The sequence below is a fragment of the Phocoena sinus genome, chromosome 19 (genome assembly GCF_008692025.1).
Source record: "Phocoena sinus isolate mPhoSin1 chromosome 19, mPhoSin1.pri, whole genome shotgun sequence".
NCBI lineage: Eukaryota > Metazoa > Chordata > Mammalia > Artiodactyla > Phocoenidae > Phocoena > Phocoena sinus.
This window is the reverse complement of record NC_045781.1, coordinates 13,859,328-13,880,183: the sequence shown is the minus strand read 5'-3', so window position 1 is coordinate 13,880,183 and position 20,856 is coordinate 13,859,328. Positions and strand designations below refer to the sequence as shown.

General features: G+C 38.1%; 1 protein-coding gene across 10 annotated transcripts; it reads right to left on the bottom strand.

Annotated features, from left to right (window-relative positions):
* Nucleotides 1-499: 499 nt before the first annotated feature.
* ZFP30 (ZFP30 zinc finger protein) lies at nt 500-20,196 on the bottom strand. 10 transcript variants are annotated; one of them, XM_032614570.1, is made up of 8 exons: nt 20,024-20,196; nt 19,507-19,577; nt 16,942-17,560; nt 16,195-16,246; nt 14,676-14,763; nt 11,303-11,429; nt 10,204-10,302; nt 500-4,299 (listed from the first exon to the last, which is right to left on the bottom strand). In XM_032614570.1, the coding sequence occupies exons 5-8, from the start codon at nt 14,682-14,684 to the stop codon at nt 2,930-2,932; spliced, it is 1,605 nt and encodes a 534-aa protein (XP_032470461.1). In that variant the 5' UTR covers nt 14,685-14,763; nt 16,195-16,246; nt 16,942-17,560; nt 19,507-19,577; nt 20,024-20,196; the 3' UTR covers nt 500-2,929. The 10 variants fall into 10 exon arrangements, with proteins under 10 accessions (XP_032470461.1, XP_032470454.1, XP_032470458.1 ...); XM_032614563.1 differs by lacking the exon at nt 16,195-16,246 and having other exon boundaries at nt 17,519-17,679; nt 19,507-19,674; XM_032614567.1 differs by lacking the exon at nt 16,195-16,246 and having other exon boundaries at nt 17,519-17,560; nt 19,507-19,674.
* Nucleotides 20,197-20,856: the final 660 nt, after the last annotated feature.

The window sequence follows — 20,856 nt, the reverse complement described above, 5'->3', positions numbered from 1 at the left end:
ACATTAGGGTGCTAGCACAGTTAGTTTTGGTGAGAAACATCTTCCAGATTGAAAACTGTCATCTTCTTGTTGTATCCTCCTCACATGGCAGGAGAGGGTGAGGCAACTCTCTGGGGTCACTTTTATAAGGGTACTAATCTCATTCAGAAGGGCTTCACCCTCGTGACCTAATTATCTCTTGAGAGGCCCCACCTCCTAATACCATCACATTGGGGGTTAGGATGTCATCACATTTTAAGGAGACACATTCAGTCCATTGCAAGGCCCAAATGGTTTCACCGGAATATTCTACCATTCAAAGAATAATTAACACCAATTCTACACTACCTCTTCCAGAAATTAAAAGGAAGCAACATTTCCAAACTCACGTTATGAGAACACCATCAACCTGATACCAAATGAGACAAAAATAGAATAAAACTATAGACCAGTATCCTTCATGAATATAGATGCAAAAATCCTCAACAAAACTTTAGTAAATCATAGCAATCACAGCAAGTACAGCAATATATATATATATATATATATAAAGTACACACTACAGACAAATGGAGTTTACTCCAGTGATATAAGGCTTAATATTTGAAAATCCATGAAGGTAATCCATCATATTAACAGAGTAAAAAAAAAAAATCATTCTATTCATTATATCAATTGGTGCATATTTCAAGTAGAATTTCAAGGAAATAGAGGATTCATGACAGTGTTTACAGGTAGCAAAGGGTTCTCAAAGTTATAATGGGCCTGAGAGGGGAGGAAAACTCAAATATGTGGTGCTGTCCTGAAAATGTCACCCCAGGATAAAGATAAAGCCAACTTTCATCCTTTCTGTGAAACAGCGTGGCTTCTAAGAATTTCAAAGTCGTTTTTCCACAGTAGCCTCACAGGGAACCCAATACAGAGAAGAGCCTGTTGATCTTTTGTCTAATTGAATGAACCCTCATAAAAATCATAGAAAACACAGTCTTGAAGAGAATTGTACTACATGAAGCACTGCAAGCTTGAACTTAGTGGGAAACAGTATAAAGTAAAAAAGGGCCTTTGGATGCTGAAACATCTACAGGCTATAAACAGTCTGAGAAAACTACTCAGCTGTAAACACAGGCAACGGTTTATGAAGAGAAGAAAAAAAAATTCAGCATGACTCGGGGTAGAACAAAAGAGACCTCAGTGTGTAAACATGCTGCTACTTGGGAGCAGAGACATACTTAAACTGGGTTCTGTATTATGCAGTAATGCAATCCACTGAATATCACAGCTTCCCAACAACAGCAGAGAAATGCTGTGATAAACTGACCTGTTAGATATTTTTTTAGAAGTATTCAAAAATTGTGTGTTTTTTACACTTAACACCATCTTAATTTGTACTAACCACAATTCAGGCTCTCAACAGCTCAATTTTAAGTGTTCAACATGTTGCTAGCAGCTACCTTATCTATTCCATTAATTTCCACAAGTAGTTGTAATTGCTCTTTTTACTCACTCTTGAAACATACGAAGTACTATGGGACAGGCACTACAACAGATGTAGCATTAGGTGAACTAGATAAAATCTGGATCCTCAATCTTAATTTCCCAAATACATTATAGCACATTTAATATCCCTGTGTGTAAAACTTTAGCAACATCCGTAAGTTCTGATATGTAACCATTTACAAACATCATTCACTTTAAGTGGGTTATAATTTCACAGATACTTTATCTTTAAAAAAAATTACGGAAAATTTAAAATACATGAAAATAGAGAAAAGAGCAAAAACAAAATAAGCAAAAACCACGCACCTGACTCATCTTACCATGATTTTGACAAACAAGTTATCCATCTTCAATTTTCTTTTGCATGAGCATTTTAAAGGTAATTCTAGACATATCATTTCATGTGTATAAACTTGCTAATTTATCTCTAAGACACTTTTACATAAACACAATGCTATTTGCACATCTAACAAGAACATAATTCTTAATATTATCTAATACTGTCAATAGTCCGTTCCCCAACTGTCATAAAAATGTCTTTTTTACACTTGTTCAACTTGTGATCTAAATGAGAACCACTCGTTCATTGCATTTGATTGATACATCTCTTAAGACTCTTAGTATCTAAGAGTTCCACCTCCCTTTTTTTCAATCCATTTTATTGGTTGAGAAGCTGTCATTACTCTTGTAGAATTACCCACATTTTAGATTTGTCTGCTTCTTGCTGTATCATGTAATTTGTTCTTGTTTCCTGAATTTTCTCTAAACTGGGAGTTAGATCTTGATGCTTTAATTAGATTCAGGTTCAATATTTTTTGTCAGTGGTATGTCCTATTGTATCATATCAGGAGGCACAAAATGTTTTGTCCTATTTTTGATGAGATTAAAATTGATTAGTGGGTTCAGATGTTGTCAACCTGATCTATTCACTATGAAGTTGACATCGACCATTCACCTAATGGTCTTAACACCTCTACTGAGAATTGTGCCTAGATCCATTATTTCATTATGTCCTATAAAAATCTCTAATAAAGAACTTTACCTCATCAACTTCTAGTTGCCTTGAAATATAGTTTATACAGGAAATGCAGGCTAAATCACATTTCCTTCCTTTTATTTATCAATTTCCAGAATGAGTTGGTGCCTTGGCAACTTCCATAGCTACACTGTACAGATGAAAGAATAGAGGTGATAACAGGTAAGATCAAAAGCTTTTCCACATTCACTCCTTTAAGAGAGTTTCTTTCTAGAAAGAACTTCCTAAAGTTTAACATGGTTTGAATGGTGATGAAATATTTCTATATATTAATTAAATTAACCTATTCTTTTAAAACCTCTTATTTTAATTTTGAGCATGAAGCAAAAGGGATTCCTACATTCAAACACTTTTCCTCCAGAATTTATTTTCTACTGCCCCTTAACACAAAATTCACAACGGATGGCTTTCTAATAATTATTTAATGACCTTATGAACTCGCTGATGGTAAGTAAGATGTGAATGTTGTCTAAATGCCTTCTTACATTCCTTACATTTGTATGGTTTCTCACCAGAATGAATTCTCTGATGTTGAATAAGTGATGAATGTAGTCTAAAGGCCTTTCCACATTCCTTACAGTCATAGGGTTTCTCACCAGTATGAATACTCTGATGTTGAGTAAGTTGGGAGAGCAGTCTAAAAGTCTTCTCGCATTCCTTACATTTATAAGGTTTCTCACCAAAATGGATACTCTGATGTTGAGTAAGTTGTGAGAACAGTCTGAAGGCCTTCCCACATTCCTTACAATCATAGGGTTTCTCTCCAATATGAATACCCTGATGTGAAATAAGTTCTGAGTAACGACGAAAGAACTTCTGACATTCCTTACATTCATAAGGTTTCTCACCAGTATGAATTCTCTGATGGAGAGTTAGATGATAGGCACGACTAAAAGTCTTCCCACATTCCTTACAATCATAGGGTTTCTCGCCAGTATGAATTCTCTGATGGAGAGTAAGTTGTTGCCGCACTCTAAAGGCCTTCCCACACTCCTTACAGTCATAGGGTTTCTCACCAGTATGAAGTTTGTGATGTACCCTAAGGCCTGTACTACACAGAAAAGCCTGCCCACATTCCCTACATTCATAGCATTTCTCAGCAATATTAAGTCTTTGATGTCGAGTAAGGTGTGCATATTGTCTAAAGGTCTTCCCACATTCCTTACATTCATAGGGTTTCTCACCAGTATGAATCCTTTGATGGAGATTAAGTTGTCCTCGCACTCTAAAGGCCTTCCCACACTCCTTACAGTCATAGGGCTTCTCACCAACATGAATTCTCTGATGTACACGAAGATCTGCACCACATGTAAAGATTTTTCCACATCTTTTACATTCAAGGAGTTTGTCAGAAGCATGAATTCTCTGATGTCGACTAAGGTGGGCACACTGTCTAAAGGCTTTTCCACATTCTTTACATTCATAGGGTTTCTCACCAGTATGAATTCTCTGATGGAAAGTGAGTTGCTGGCGTACTCTAAAAGCCTTCCCACAATCCCCACATTCATAGGGTTTCTCTCTATTGTGAATTCTCTGATACAGAGTAAGAGATGTGCGTTTTTTGTTCTTGGGCATTTTTTCAGAGGTGGTTTTTTTCACTTGCCTGAAATACGCCTCCTGAGGACCCTCTTGTCCCTCAAACTTTTTATATTCACAATCTTTCCTGAAAAAGGAATCTTCAAGGCCACAACTTCTAATTCTTTCCATTATCTCCCACTGAGATACATTCATTTCACAAACATCCTTTACTTCAAATAACTTTTTAGTGCCATATCTGGATTCCAAATCTGAAAGAAAATAAGATAAACACATGCTATTTTCTTATTCTAGAAAAAGTAAACAAATAAGCAAATAAAAATTTTATAATAGGAAAGAAAGTCCAGTTGAAGAAAATGTGCTTAAAAACTCTTTAAAAATCATGTAGCTTGAAAAAAGCTAAGAGGAATAAAGAAAATGAGTTAAGACCAGATAATTCAGAAGCAAATCAAAGTCTGAGATCGCTACCTAAACTTTTTAATGATTTCTCTTTTTAATAAGAATACAGTAGAAACACTTTATTATGAATAACATGGCCTTTGTTTACCAAAAGATGTCATCTCAAGCTACTGCCCCCTTTGCACCCTACATCTGTCACACTTACCTCCTTTCAGTTGCTAAAATACGTTACAATCTTTCCATTTCTTAGAGCTTTTTACTGGCTGTTAAATCTCCCAGGAATGCTGGCGGTCTCTCCACATGGTTGGGTTCCTTTCACCCTTTAGGTATCATGATAAAAGTCAGAAAAACTACCTGTGCTGACATCATCTAATTTATATCCTTTATTTTCTATCCCAATAACTTGTTCCTTGCTTAACACTTTTTTCAATTCTGCTGTGGTATATTAACTTTCCCAGTTTTTATTCTATTTTCTTACCCCAAGGGCAGAAACAATCTTTCACTTATCACTGAATAACAAACCCATAGCACACAGTAACTATTAATTATTAAATTTCCATAATTAGTTAACAGTAAAAATGTATATTTTGCCTTGCCTCCAATCTTACACCTTCTTTTTTATCACTTCCTATAGAGATGGGAAACAAAAGCACATCTAAGCTATCTCAATCAAATACATACATGGAAAAATTTCTTTACACCTGATCATCCTTCCAATGGCCTCTCCACTTTCACTTGCAGATATCTCCACTTCAGTTCATTTTCTACGTTGCATAGTTGTGAGTGAACCTCACTTTCATGATCAAGGTAATAAAAGGTTCTACTTATTTATCTTCATTTGAGTTTATTAACTATACACACTATGTTACAAATACTCAACCTGTTTTGTTCCTTCATACCCTTTCCTATATTCTCCCTGAAGTCTTCATAGCCAATGCCATTTAGGTACTGCCTAAAAATATATTAGTGATTTTTCAGTCACAGCAACAGGTTTATAAAAGAGTAACATGCTAATGAAATTCTGAGCAGAGACGTATTTTTCTCAAATGTGTATTTTCTCAAAATTTTTGAAATAAGATTTCAATATTTTTCAAAAAGAAAAAGGTATTTTAAAAAATCTACAATACAGCAACATTATTTTTAATATACCCAAACTGGAAAGAATCTAAGTGTTCATCAACAAAAGAATGACAAAGAAAATTAAGATATGTGGATACAATGCAATAAGAGCAACGAGACAAACTGTAACAGCAATGAGAATGAATAATCTACAAGTACACACAACATGGATCATTCTCACAAACATAATGGTGAGTAAACAAAGCCAGGCATAAAAGAATTTATACTATTCCATTTTTATAAAGCTTGAAAACAGTAAAACTAATCTATGGACTTCTTAGAAGTCAGGTTAGTAGTTAACTTTGGTAGGGAGGAATGACTGGAGAAAGTTAGGGGGGAGCTTCTGATATACTAGTAAAGCTCTATTTCTGAATCAATGTGTAATTACTTTGTGAAAATTCAGTGAGCCACATATTATAATTCTGTATTTTTTATATCTGTTCATATTTCAATAAGTTTACTTTAAAAAGGATATACTAAAAAGACGTTAAAAGGCAACAATGATTTAAATAGTGTAGATAATTTGTGAGCACAGACAAAAAAATGAATGGCACAGAAAATACTCCTATGAAATCTGAGTGTCTTTCTCCATGCTTCCCCCTCCCTTCCCTCTCTCCTGTTCTCCTTCCTTTACTCCTCTCTTTCTCTTTCTCCCCTTCCCTCTCTCTCCTCCTGTCTGTCTGTCTCTATCTCCCCATTCAAGAAAGCAATGTAAAACGATGACAATTTTGTAGAAATTTTGGGGAAAAAAACAATTTAAGGTCTCATTAAGACAAATAAGATATAAATTATATATAAAATGAACAGTAATTAGCTAGTCATAACAGTAGTAAATAAGCAGGCAGGTACAAAAGTATGACAGTTGTTATTAAGATGGTGATTTCAAAGGATTTACTTGCAAATTAAAAATTAAAAACCAGTGATCTAAAGGAAAGTCACAGTCAAAATCAAAAGTGAAGGCCCAAACATTTGTAAGAAAAATGAGAAAGTGTATACAGCAGAAAAGCCCATACAAACTGTATAAGAAACATTAAACAATGGAAAAAGTAATGGAATAAAGGAAGTGAGTAGAAAATGCACAAAATAAAAGTGTAAACAAACTTAGGGCAAAATGTCCATATTTACTCATAAAAAACAAAGTAGAAGTTATCAAACTTACCCTATAGAAGTTGAACGTTTTAATTTAAAGAACAAACAAAACATTCCCAGTGTGGATATAGAGGCACTTATATGGCTTCCCCACCTAAATGACGTGTCAGATTAAGGCCTTGGCACGCTGAACATTCTCATCTAGGAGACTATACTACAGTTGACCCTTGAACACAGGGGTTAGAGGGGACAATACCACCCCCTCCCCCGCCCCCCACTGAAAATCTGTGTGCAACTTTACCGTTGCACCTCCATATCTGCAGTCCTGCATCCACAGATTCAACCAACCCCAGGTCATGCAGTACTGTAATACACATTTATTTTTTTAAACCCATGTATAAATGGACCCATGCAGTTTAAACCTATGTTGTTCAAGTGTCAACTGTATAAACAACTGAAGTGTAATCTTAAGATTTCTGTTAAAAGTCAGCCATAATTGTTCCCAAATTTGTTTATGCCAGTTCTTTCCCCTTCAAGAAACTGAAAGACAACCATTTCTATCTATGAAAACTAGGTTCAGTGCTTTGCAAGTTCTGGCCAGGGATGCACATTGCATTGTTCTCAAAATAGGCATGAGTGAGAAAATAGTAAAGATTGATGGGAAATGTAAAAAGTCATGAAGGATTGTGCACACAGTTTGCTTTACAAGTATCTTTAGATTCTTGTTCTACTTTAAATAAATTGAAACTGGAAATAATAACCTATGCATTATATGTATGATTTAATCAAGAAAAAACTGACTGGACCAACTCTAAAACAAAAGGCCAAACTAAACATCAAGAGACATATATAAAATATTTAACTACTCAAAATTAATAAACCAAATATTAGTTTGTATTCTACTGAATCAAAGGACTTTATTCTAGTAAATAATGCTAATGTGAAAGCAAAATATTAACCCACCTTAAAGCAATGTAAAAGGAGAAACATTATTTCTATTTGCAGGATACTAGCTTTAATTAAAAAGAAAGTATGAAGTAAATTACCTGTTCATAGAGTTAATTAGTTTCCTGAGATATGATGTCTTCAATAACCTTTGCTGATACAAGATGATATGGATACAGAATATTTATGACAGAGGCAGTTTTAGGCACATTAACACCAGGGTAAATGCAACCAGAGATCTGTAAATGTTAAAACCCTATAACCACAGAACTGTACTTCTGAAAATCAAAACTGATCAAATATGGGGTTGGCCTAAAGGTTCATTCCGGTTTTTCCATAAGATGTTACGGAAAAACCCAAATGAACTTTTTGGCCAACTCAATATTAAATAATCCATACTGAATTCCAAATGACCTTCACATTCTGCTGATAATTTTACTGCTAATTTCATCAAGAAATCAGAAGCAATTTAAAGAAAAATGTTATTCTCCCCTTCACTACGTTATCGAACCAACCTGTGTCCATATTCTTATCACATGCATTGGTTTTCCTTCATAAATCGACTCCTACCCATTTACTGAAAGTCATTGCTTACAGAATTCCCTCTTTCTCTACTCCCTCAATTTTCCCTCTTTGAAATCATTCCCTTCAGCCTATATACATGTTCTAATACCTCATCACATCTTAAGATACTTTCCCTGTACCCCATGTGTCTGCTTTTATGGCAAAATTCCTCCAAGAGTTATATATATATTTATTTTCATCACTGCCTCACTTCTCACTTTCTTTTCATCTCCCAATAACTTTAAAAGAAACAAAATCTTATTACAGAGCATATCTGACATACACAAAAGGAGAAGAGTAATTATAAATGTCCATGTATCTATGGCCAGCCTCAGCAACCACCAACCAAGTCCAGTACTGGCCTATGCAGACCCTAATCCACTCTCCTCACATTTTCTGAAGCAAATCCCATAATATAATGTTTTTTGTTATACTTCAGGATGTATCTCTAAAAGGATTTTAAAAAAAAATCATAATACCATTATCCAAACCTGAAAAAATGAACAGTAATTCTTTAAGAACATCAAAAATCAGTGTTCACACTTCCAATTATCTCATACATAAAATTTTAAACAATTTAAAAATAATAACTGATCCAAAGTCCATAATGTTCAATGGTTGACATGTCTTCTACATGTCTAAAACCTACAGACTGTCCTACTATCTTTTAAAAACATTTATTTATTTATTTACGGCTGCATTGGGTCTTCGTTGCTGCACGCAAGCAGGTGCTACTCTTCGTTGTGGTGCACGGGCTTCTCATTTCAGTGGCTTCTCTTGCCACGGAGCATGGGCTGTAGGCGTGCAGGCTCAGTAATTGTGGCACATGGGCTTAGTTGCTCTGCGGCATGTGGGATCTTCCTGGACCAGGGATCAAACCCATGTCCCCCGCATTGGCAGGCAGATTCTTAATCACTGCGCTGCCAGGGAAGTCCCTGTCCTACTATCTTTTGATTTCCCTTACAATTTATTTGCTGAAGAACTGTTTTTGACCCTATAGCGTTTCTCATATTCTGAATTTTGCTGACTATATTCCCAAGGTGTAATAGAACATGCTCCTCTATCTTCCTCCAATAAATTGGTGGCTTTAGAAGCTCCATTAGACTTAGGCCCACTTCATAGGTCATATTGTATCCTTTCATTCACCCCCTCATTCATTGTCTCTATTTCTGTGATGCTATCAGCACTGATGTTCAGTGCCTAGATCCAATAGCTCACTATGGGTTCCAAAGTGATAATATTCTATCATTCTTCATTTATTCACTGAATACTTTTATTAAGAAAAACATCCCTCCATCTATTACCTATTGGTACAGTTCTTACAAGGAAGACAGGATAAATGCTTCTTTTTTCTTTTAAAATTATGCTTTCCAAATAAGTTAGTTCCCTAGTAGTTTCCAATGGTGAACAATCTGCTGTTAGCATCATTAAGAATTTATGGAATTAAGCATGCGGTATTTTATGTGGTTGCAATACATTGCAGTTATGTATACAGATGCTCAAACGATTCCATCTTTGACAAGTTGAAGAGCCTCTGCTAACTGGTTCTTCTTCCCTGACCACGCTATCTAAAATTACCCCATTAACCCACCATAATTCTCCATATTCTTATCCTACTCACTTTTCTTTATAATACTTAATCACTTCATGATATTTAGTAATCCACTTGTTTATTGTATGATTACCCTACTACAACGTAAACTCCATGAAAAGAAGGCAATGAAGAAATACATACATAAAAGCCAAATACAAAAGATGAGCTAGAAAGAAATTAGATGCAAAATACAGGTAAAATGGTGATCTTTGGTGAAGAAAGCTTTCCCCCATTGAAATGAGAAAGAAACATGACAGTGAAGAAAGAAGAGGTAAATGGAAGTAAAGATGAAATTTCTTTGGTGGTTCAGGCTGAAATCTAAGTTTTCTTCCTAGGTTTCAGGTCTCTCCTTCATAATCAACATCTAAGTGGTGTGTCTCCTTCCCAACCAGCAGGAATATGCCATGCCACAATAGCTTACCTTTCCTTATTAGCACTTACTCACCTAGGCTCCGTCTTCTTTTCTCATCCCTCACAACCATCCAGGGTTCTTTCCCTTGCTCTAACAGAGTAATTACATCTGGTTTAGAAACGGAACATCCTCCTTGAGAAAACATAATACAGAAAGGATATACCTGACTGAGCCTTCAGAACAAAGAAGAGTAAATGAACAGAAAAACATTGATATTAGAGCTACTTCAGGATCACAAGAACAGAGAGATAGGAATAGTGCCTTATTTTAATTGCCAATTCATACAGCCTCTGTCTCTTGAGAAAGTAATCACTGACAGCAATGGTTTCAAATCCTGCCTCTGTCACCTGAACAACTTATGGCCTCAGTTTTCTCAGCTGGAAAAATAATATATATCCATATGTAAATAATATATAATAATATATAAAATAATACATAAAAATATATAAAATAATAATGTATACCATTATTATAATAATGTATAGGACTGTGTGAGGTTTGACTTAATAAACAAAGTGCTTGGATGAGTGCCTAGTACATAGTAAGCACTATACATGTTTATTAGGTACTATTTTTGCTTTTCTTTAAATACTTTGCTAAAAGGAATATAGTTTCTTGCCAGTATATTCATCCAATGTTAAATGCAAAGTTCATATATTTTAAACTTTTAATCATAAATCAATTAAAAGATAATGATTGTTGCAATAAATTGAATGTGTCCACTTGAGTTTTTACAAACTACTGATTTAACCCAGTATCATATACATTGTATAAGCTTTTTCAATAGGTATGTAGAGCCAGACCCCTCTGTCTTCCTACTCACATTGCAGGTAAGTTAATAGATAATAGACCATCTACAGCAGTACGAAACCAGATTTCTTTGAAAATGGTTTTGCTCTGAGCGTCTAAGAATTTATATCAAACTGTCATTCAAGAGAAGCAATTATGGAAAAGGCAAAGGAAAATGTAAATGTCACTGATTTATGGGGAAGTTAAAGGTGCTATTTAATAGTTTAACAGCTGAAGGTGCCTATTCCAAAACTACAAAGCAGATATTTGGCTAGCTTTTAGAAGGATAGCCCTGAAATCCAGTCATGTGAATTTGTACATTACTTGACACAGATAAACTTACCCAGTGACACCAGGTTGCTATAGTTCTCTAATATCACATCTCTGTACAAATTCCTCTGATTTGAGTTCAGACATTCCCACTCTTCCTGAGAAAAGTCTACAGTTACATCTCTGAACATCACCAAATCCTGGAATGACAAACCCATGTTTTATTTGTAAAATTATTTATTTCTGTATAGGGCCACATGCCACATATTGTCACTATTTGTATATCCTTCTCCTTTCCCTACTTTTTAAAAACAATTCTTTCAAAAAGTAATTAACTCATAGATTGTACAAAAACAGGACATGGGTTGAATCTGGCTCACAAGCTATAGTTTGCCTACTACTGCTACAGATGAAACTTCCTATATAACTGTGGGATACCTAATTTTACTTATTTCCAGATATGTTCAGGTAATTAATCAGAGTTTCACTAAATTGTAGCAATATTTTCTTAGATCAGTCTCCAACAGCAAAAGAAATAGAAGCAAAAACAAACAAATGGGACCTAATCAAACTTAAAAGCTTTTGCACAGTAAAGGAAACCATCAGTCTTCCGTTGATGGGCACAAAAGGAAACAAAACAAAAAGACAGCCTACCAAATGGGAGAAAATATTTGCAAATGAAGTGACCGACAAGGAGTTGATATACAAAAAATACAAACAGCTCATACAACTCAGTACCAAAAAAACAAACAACCAAATCAAAAATGGGCAGAAGACCTAATAGACGTTTCTCCAAAGAAGACATCCAGATGGCCAATAGGCACATGAAAAGATGCTCAACGTCACCAATTATTAGAGAAATGCAAATCAAAACCAGAATGAGGTATCACCTCACACCAGTCAGAATGATTATCATCCAAAAGTCTACAAATAATAAATGCTAGAGAGGGTGTGGAGAAAAGGGAACCCTCCTACACTGTTGGTGGGAATGTAAATTGGTGCAGCCACTATGGAGAACAGAATGGAGGTTCCTTAAAAAACTAAAAATAGAGCTACCATATGATCTAGCAATCCCACTCCTGGGTATATATCTGGAGAAAACAAAAACTCGAAAATACAAAAATTTGAAAAGATACATGAAGCCCATTGTTCACAGCAGCACTATTTACAATAGCCGAAACATGGAAAACAACTCAAGTGCTGATCAACAGAAGACTGGCTTAAGATGTACAACTGAATGCTAGCCATAAAAAAGACTGAAATTTTGTCATTTGCAGCAACATGGATGAATCTAGAGAATATCACACTAAGTGAAGTAAATCAGAGAAAGACAAATACTATATGATATCACTAATATGTGTAAGCTAAAAAAATAATACAAATGAATTACATACAAAACAGAAACAAACTTATGGTTACCAAAGGGGAGGGGGAGGGAGGGAGAGACAAATTAGGAGTACTAACAGGTACAAACTACTCTATATACATAAAATAGATAAGCAACAGGATTTACTGTATATCACAGGGAATTATATTCATTATCTTGTAATAACCTATAATAGAATATAACCTGAAAAAAAATAATTGAATCACTTTGCTGTACACCTTAAACTAACACAATATTGTAAATAAAAAAGAAAAGAATTTCACAATTAATTGAAATAGTGTCCATAAAAATACTGCTAGCAATGGGCCTAAAAAAAATAAATGTGATTTACTATAGGGACTTCCCTGGCGGTCCAGTGGTTAAGACTCCACACTCCCACTGCAGGGGGCATGGGTTCAAAACCTGGTTGGGGAGGTAAGATCCCACATGCTGCAAGGTGTGGCCAAAAACAGAAATGTGATTTACTCTAACCTCTTTCCCTTTAGGGTTAGAAAAAAATAATCAATGGAATTTTTTCCCCCCAGATGAACCATAAAATCTCTATTTTTAAAAAGTAGAGTTTGCACAAAATTAAAGAATTTCTTCCAGACCCAATTTCATCACTATATGTATCATTAGCACTTTCCCTTGTTATAACAAATCTTTTTTTTTTTTTTTTTCCGGTATGTGGGCCTCTCACTGCTGTGGCCTCTCCCGTTGCGGAGCACAGGCTCCAGATGCACAGGCTCAGCGGCCATGGCTCATGGGCCTAGCCGCTCCAGGGCATGTGGGATCTTCCCGGACCGGGGCACGAACCCGTGTCCCCTGCATCGGCAGGCGGACTCTCAACCACTGCGCCACCAGGGAAGCCCTATAACAAATCTTTTATTGAATATTTTAAACTTATTATAAAATACTCCATTTAATAGATATGTTGGACTTAATAATGATTCTATTTAGATTATTTCTATACTCTTAAACATATTAAATTATATTTACAATTTAGGTTACACAAAATTTCTAAAGCTACAATGTCCAATATGCTACCCTAGACACGCGGTTACTGAGCACTTGAACTGTAGCTAGTAAAAATTTAGATGTGCTGTAACTATAAAATATACACCAGATATTGAAGACTTTAGAGAAAAAAAAAGAATGTAAAATACCTCAATAATTTTTATACTGATTACATTTTGAAATGATAGTATTTTGCTATATTGGGTTAAATAAAGCATTAAAATTAACTGCACGTTTCTTTTTAAAATATGACTCTAGAGACTTCCCTAGTGGCACACTGGTTAAGAATCCACCTGCCAATGCAAGGGACACTGGTTGCAGCCCTGGTCTGGGAAGATCCTGCATGCCGCGGAGCAACTAAGCCCATGTGCCACAACTACTGAGCCTGTGCTCTAGAACCCTTGAGCCACAACTACTGAGCCCATGTGCAGCAACTACTGAAGCCCACGCGCCTAGAGCCTGTGCTCTGCAACAAGAGAAGCCACCGCAATGAGAAGCCTGCGCACCACAAGGAAGAGTAGTCCCTGCTCGCCAAAACACTAGAGAAAGGCCCGCGCGCAGCAACGAAGACCCAAGGCAGCCAAATAAAATAAAATTAATTAATTAAAAAAAATTTTTTAATAATAAATAAAACGTGACACTCAAGATTACATATGTGCCTGGCATATTATTCTCTACTTATTATGAGACTGACATGAGGCCTACTGTGCTAATAAGGCACTAATTTCGTATTTTTAATATTGGACAGTACTGCTCTAAAGTGTTCTCCAGTCCTGAGAGTCTCCTATCAGTTGTCTCCCTCTAGCGACTTCATTTCTGCTTTATCTCTGCTCTAGACAAAGAATGAACACACAGGAGACCTTGAGTAATTTGGTCAATTCACACAGAGAGGGGCACACAGGAGGGGCCAAGCTGTCTGGTTCCATCCTTCACTAGAGTGGGAGCAACTAGGGAAAAGTTGTTGGATGGGGCTCTGTTAGGAAGTTTTGGGATAATTAATGAAAATGCCTACATAACCTTAAAACAATTACAGCATTTCAAATAGAGAGAAATATCAACTTACATGAGCCATGATTTCAGATTTGCAAGAAACTGGTTAGTTTTTCTCAAGGGTCATTTGCTGGAGAAGCAGAGTCCACAGAAGCTAAGAGCTGGGGGAAGAATATGAAGCCATAAGAACAAAATTGCCTCACAGCTCCCAAATTTTAAAAACTCACACCACTTTTCCATTCCTACATGCAACACCCCTCTACCCGCCCCTCCCAACACACAAACAAGTGATGAAAGGTAAGAGGTAATTTAGACATGCCCTCCCCAAAATGACAGGAAAATCGTTGCACAAGGATAGACATAGAGCAGACTCCCCTGCATGGTAGGACATATCCTGCCATTTTAGCAGGAGAGATTCCAGTTACTTCCCCACCCCAGCGAGACCCATCTGGACCTGAGCATAGGCTGTCCAGACCTGTCCTGAGCAGAGCCATCTCCCCTCGTTCCCACCTTCCCCAGCTGAGAAGTGGCTACATCATCTAAACCAGAACTTCCTTCTGAGAGTCAGGAATCTGACTTGCCTCCCTAACCCTGAAGGCAGAAAACAGTACAGACAAGAATTTCCCAAACTTTGCCACACACTGGAATCAAAAGCAGATCTTTAAAGTATACTGATGCCTAACTCCCATCCCCCAAACATTCTGATTTAATTAGCAGGGAGTGTGACCCGGGAATCAGAATTTTTAAACCTTCCCCAAGTGATCATAATGGGCAGGTTTGGTAATGAAACTTTGTAAGCATCAGATCACCTGAAAGGCTTATTAAAATACAGTTTGCAGGCCCCCACTCCTCAAGGTGGTCCAAATGCCACAATTTGAGAATCACTTGCACAGATCACGCCTAGCAGTTTTTATAATGGCAAGACTGTACTTGCACACTGGGATCCCCTCCTCAAGGCTGAACTATCTTTCCCAGAATCCTCAGAGCTCACTGTTCACCATTTTCCTATTAAGAATCATCAATACTGCCTACATGATCTCATTTACCAACCCAATTCTCCTGGTATCCAGGCTGGGGAAAAGTGAATTTGTAAAAGTGAGTACAGATAATTCTCTAGAAAGTAGAAATAACCCACTAGTTAAAACTGACCAGTAACTAAGGAGTTGAATTTAAAGGAATTTGATTAGCAGATTTTAAAAACTGATAATACTTCAGAGTATCACTAAGGCTGTGGAGAAATGGACACTTGTGGTATGAAGTAGAAAGAATGAAATGATATGTGGAAAATGGTTATAACGGGACCCAAAAAGCCAGAAAGAACCTAAATATCCTTCAACAAGGTTAAATAAATTATCATGCATTCACACAACAGAAAACTAAACACCCACTAAAAATACAAAGGTAAAATTCTTATTTGATGTCATGGAAAGATGGTTACTACATATCGTTGGGAGAAGAAGACAGTTTAGAAAATAGTATTGTGTGTGATTCTACTTTTGGCAAGAAAACTACATACATATGCATACATGTATTTATTATGCCTGTGCATGAAAGTCTGTGGATGGACTTGGAATAAAACTTTATCATGTTACCTCTACTGGATGGTGTCCCAGGTGATCTTTATTTTGTTCTCCTCTGGAGTCTCTTAATTTTTTAATCAAAAAAATTTTAATTTGTATCACTTGTACCTGGCCATAAATTTAAAACAGCCCTACAAGGAATATCACAAAAAGCCCCAACAATTCCATCCCTGCTCCTCTTTCTTTCTCCCATCTTCCAAATCTAGAGGCAACAATTTTCACCTCTTTTAGCTTTTTCTTTTGTTACTTAAACACCATATATTCAAATAACATGCTAATATTGCTACTTTTGAATTTTCAGTTTTAACCATTATCTACTGACTTCCTACTATGGAAAGCATAGTTCTGGCTGTCTTTTATCCACCCATCTCCCACTGCACGTATGCGTAGCTCCATCTCCCTATCCTTCCAATATGGTTTTGTTCTATTACAGGGTAAATGGATATTCAATTTCCATTATTATGACTATGTAAATACCATTTCCAACTGAGCTATACAGTATAATTAGATTATTTCACCTTCCTTTCCCAAGTCTTCTCTGAGGTTAAAATAATTTTGTTTTTTGTAAGATTATCCTTAATTCATTTCTCAATCTCTCACTCAAATGAAGGATCAGGAGAATGAAGCTTCTGGCATAAAATAGCAGAACTGTCCATTTCATATTCTAAGACTCTTTCAGAAATTCAGCCAAATACTTCAGAGTTATCACCTGAACCCCAACTTGGCAAAAGTCAATGCCATGTTCCTAAATGTTCCTACCTCTGAAATCCCACGTGACCTTGAAGTGAAAAGCTGATTAATAGGACCTAAGAAAGGCTGTTTAAGGAATTGCTTAGGCAGTTTTGAACATCACTTCCCAACAACTGATTTCTTAAATAATTTATAAAACATCCACAAAATAGAATAAAGTAATCATTAAATGCTAAGTTTTAGAAAACTGTTAAGGAATGGAAAATATCCAAGAAACACATAAAAAAAAAATCAGTTTAAAAAATATATAGGGCTTCCCTGGTGGCGCAGTGGTTGAGAGTCCGCCTGAAGGGGACGCGGGTTCGTGCCCCGGTTCAGGAAGATCCCACATGCCGCGGAGAGGCTGGGCCCGTGAGCCATGGCCGCTGAGCCTGCGCGTCCGGAGCCTGTGCTCCGCAACGGGAGAGGCCACAACAGTTAGAGGCCCGCGAACCACACACACACAAAAAAAGCTATTCCCATTAAAAATAATTTTTTAATGATTTGGGGAGGTGGGTACCTTATAGTCATTAAAAAAAACTGATTAATAGGCCTGCATAAGTGGTAACAACAGGGAAATCAATGTCACTGAAAAAATAATTCTTACCAGTTCTTCAATGTTGTAGTTCATCAACACCCAGAGATCCTTCTGTGAAGGATCACAAAGCTGGTTCGTGACATTTCCAAAGATTAAGAGACAGTATGCACAGCAGACAGAAAAAAATGCTTATTTCACAGCAGCTGCTCAATCATTTGAGTTAACCCCTCCTGCATGCCAACGAATAACCAATTATTAAGTCCTTGCAAAAGATCTTGTTAATCCTTACCTTAGCGTTCAGGACACATACGTAACTTAACAATCTCTTAAAAATTTTTTATTCAGAACAATAAGTACTTCCCAATATTACCTTATATGGTTTTTTCTTATGACTTTATAAACATAATCTCTATTATCGCATAACACTCCATCACATGTATGGACTGTGAGTTACTTAACCAAATTGCTAGATACTAATTTTTTAAGATTATCCCAAAAGTCATTCCCAGTTATCCCAGACTTTGATTCTAGACCAGTGAGAATCAATCTTGTTGGGTCTCATACAACTCGGATAATATGAAATGATAGACTTCTTCCCCCAAATTACCCATTGACAAATATATACAATATTTCTGTATATTTCTTAGATTTTTCTTGTCCTGAAAACTCATAAACAGAGTCCAAAGACTTCATATTAAGAATCCCTGTTCTGGTCCACCTGAGCGGGATTCATTTTCCTGCTTGCAAGTGTTCATCCTAATTAACTTCACGTTTCCATTATTCTTGGGAATATACAAAGTCGATAGGGAAAGACTAAGAATCATCACTAACAGCAACAGCTAATATTAATCAAGCACTCTTCTAATGTGCCACGTAATCTTCTAAGAGATTTAACGGATATTAATTCAGGTAATCTTCAAAACAACCCTGTGAGGTATGTAATAATTCCGATTTTACATATTAAGAAACTGCAACACAGAAAGACTGCCCAAACTCGCTCAGATTTAAGCGGTTGTCAGGATTAAAACCCTCTAGGTTCAAAATTTTCAACCACTACACACACCTCTTTTCCTCTATCCAAAGACATACCCAAAACAAACTACAAACTTTCAGTTATAAGATAAATAAGTTCTGAAGACCTAATGCACAGCATGGTTACTATAGATAATAATAATAATGTATTAGATACTAGACATTTGTCAAGAGGGTATATCCTAAGTATTCGTGTCACACACACAAAAAAAGGTAACTACGAGAGGCAGTGGATATGTTAATTAGTCGGTGTGGTTAGCATTCCATTCCACAATGTGTACATATATGAAAACATCATGCTGTACACTTTAAATATATACAAGTTTTCATTTGTCAAAAATAAATAAAACAAACTCATGCTATCAAACCTCTAACTACATCAGGCTGGTACCAAAAATTTCCACTCATGGATTCCCTTGGGGAAAAAAAAAAATCCCCACTCCTATTCCGTAATAATTACACATGTCTAAAGCCCTAAACTACTACTCAACAAATCACAGTCAAAAAGAAAACATAGGGCTTCCCTGGGGGCGCAGTGGTTGAGAGTCCGCCTGCCGATGCAGGGGACACGGGTTCGTGCCCCGGTCCGGGAGGATCCCACGTGCCGCGGAGCGGCTGGGCTCGTGAGCCATGGCCGCTGAGCCTGCGCGTCCGCAGCCTGTGCTCCGCAACGGGAGAGGCCACAACAGTGAGAGGCCCGCGTACCGCAAAAAATAAAGAAAACATAAACGTTAACTTCCAATAGGACTATTTCCATCATTAGAATCCTTGGAAAAGCTGTGCTCACAGAGCAACTTAATTTATAGCACATGGTTAACTAACTGCAGAACTGAATTAAGTGGGCACTAGAATGGGGAATCTACAAATTAGGTCCCTGCCCTTAATGAGGTAGAGAAATCCTCAGGCCCAAATCAATAAGTAGATCATTCTTTTAAGCAGGATATTCCAAGGGAAGGAAATAAAAAAATCTCGTGTCCTGAAAACCAAATGCATTTCACGGAAACAAAGAAGCAGCACAAACTCACAAAGAACCTGGCTTTTAGAGCTGCAGCAGCGATTCGGTTCACTTCACAGGCCTCCTCTGGAGACTGACGGGCTGGGGAAGCAAACAGGGCTCATTTTTATTACACCGCAGGCGTTTCTTGTCTCGATCAACAAACGTCCACGTCCCCTTGACCCTCGCTACCCACCACCTGCATACAGGAAATGGAAACAGGGAGACGGAAGAAGGTCCTTGGTCACCCTTGTCCGGGTTCGCGGCTCTGGGTCCGCTGTAGTTCCGAGACCACAACCGCCCACCCCCGGGGCTGCCCACCGCGTCTTTGCAGGGCACTTTCACCCAGAGGCTCCACCTCCCACTTCCCTCCCAGACCTTTCCTCTACGCCCGGGCCTGGGTAGGTGAGGCGAGGAAAGTGAAGCGCAGGACCTCCGGGTCGCGCATTACAGAATAGGCCGGGGAGGCGCCCGATTACCGCCGCCAGAGCTTAACCCCGCGGCGCCCGGTCTCAGAACTACAAGCCCTCACTCCGGAGGAAACGCACAGTGGCCTGAGGCCCTCGATCTCGTCCGCAGAACCTGGCCTGTCCCGCGCTCGTTTCCTTCAGAAGAGAAGCGGTCGCCTCCGAGCCTGCCTCACCGCCCTCAGGCCTCGCCTGCCTCGGAGGACAGCCCAGCGCTCAAGACTTCGGCGCTGGAACTCCGGAGAGTTCCTTCTCAGTCCCGGGTGCGCAGGCGCGCAGGGGGCGGGGGCAAGTCCCCAGGCTCCTCACTTAGCGCTTGGAGAGACGGATGGGGCCAGATCCCCGTGGGGCGGGGCGGGCAGAGAAGCAGGGTTTCCTAATAGGCCGGCTCCCCGCCTGTAAAGGTGACCTTGTGAGTGACCCATGCTATCGAGCTGACCTGCTCCCCTATTGGACTGTAGTCCAAAATCAGAGCAACTGTATATTCCGCCCTTTCTCACTTGGTTCTTGGCTCTGCAACGGGCGCAGGCCCGGAGCTCCGCCCCTACCCACGAGAGTCCTGCGTTCAGGCTCCTGGGAGGTGCTGTTTCTGTCCCGCGTGCGCAAGCGCATGGGTGGACCCGTTCGAACCTGGGGTTCTCCGTGGGGCTGAGGATGCTCTTGTGGCGACACACGTTGAGGGCTGGAGGGTGGGATGAGTAAGGGGGGCCGGTATGAAGAGGTTGGGGCCAGGATTCCAAGTTGGTCTAGGGTGTCCAGATCTTTAGGCTTTTAAGAGTGATTGTGATATCCCAGTGCCCCAAGCATGGTCCCTGTGATATTTGCCAAGGGACTGGCGTTGGCGTGGTGCCCCGTGCGCCTGAGTGTGTGATCATGGATGGGGTTGTGTTTTCATGCATGGAGTTGTTTACTGA

Excerpts from the sequence above, each read along its gene's own strand:
- ZFP30 (XM_032614562.1), bottom strand. The coding sequence starts at position 11,447 with ATGGGTTTGTCATTCCAGGATTTGGTGATGTTCAGAGATGTAACTGTA. Across the intron at positions 10,303-11,302 it reads TAGCAACCTGGTGTCACTGG|GAGGATGTTCCGTTTCTAAA; the intron begins GTAAGTTTATCT and ends TGTTTTCTCAAG. Across the intron at positions 4,300-10,203 it reads GAAAAGAAGACGGAGCCTAG|ATTTGGAATCCAGATATGGC; the intron begins GTGAGTAAGTGC and ends ATTTTCTTTCAG.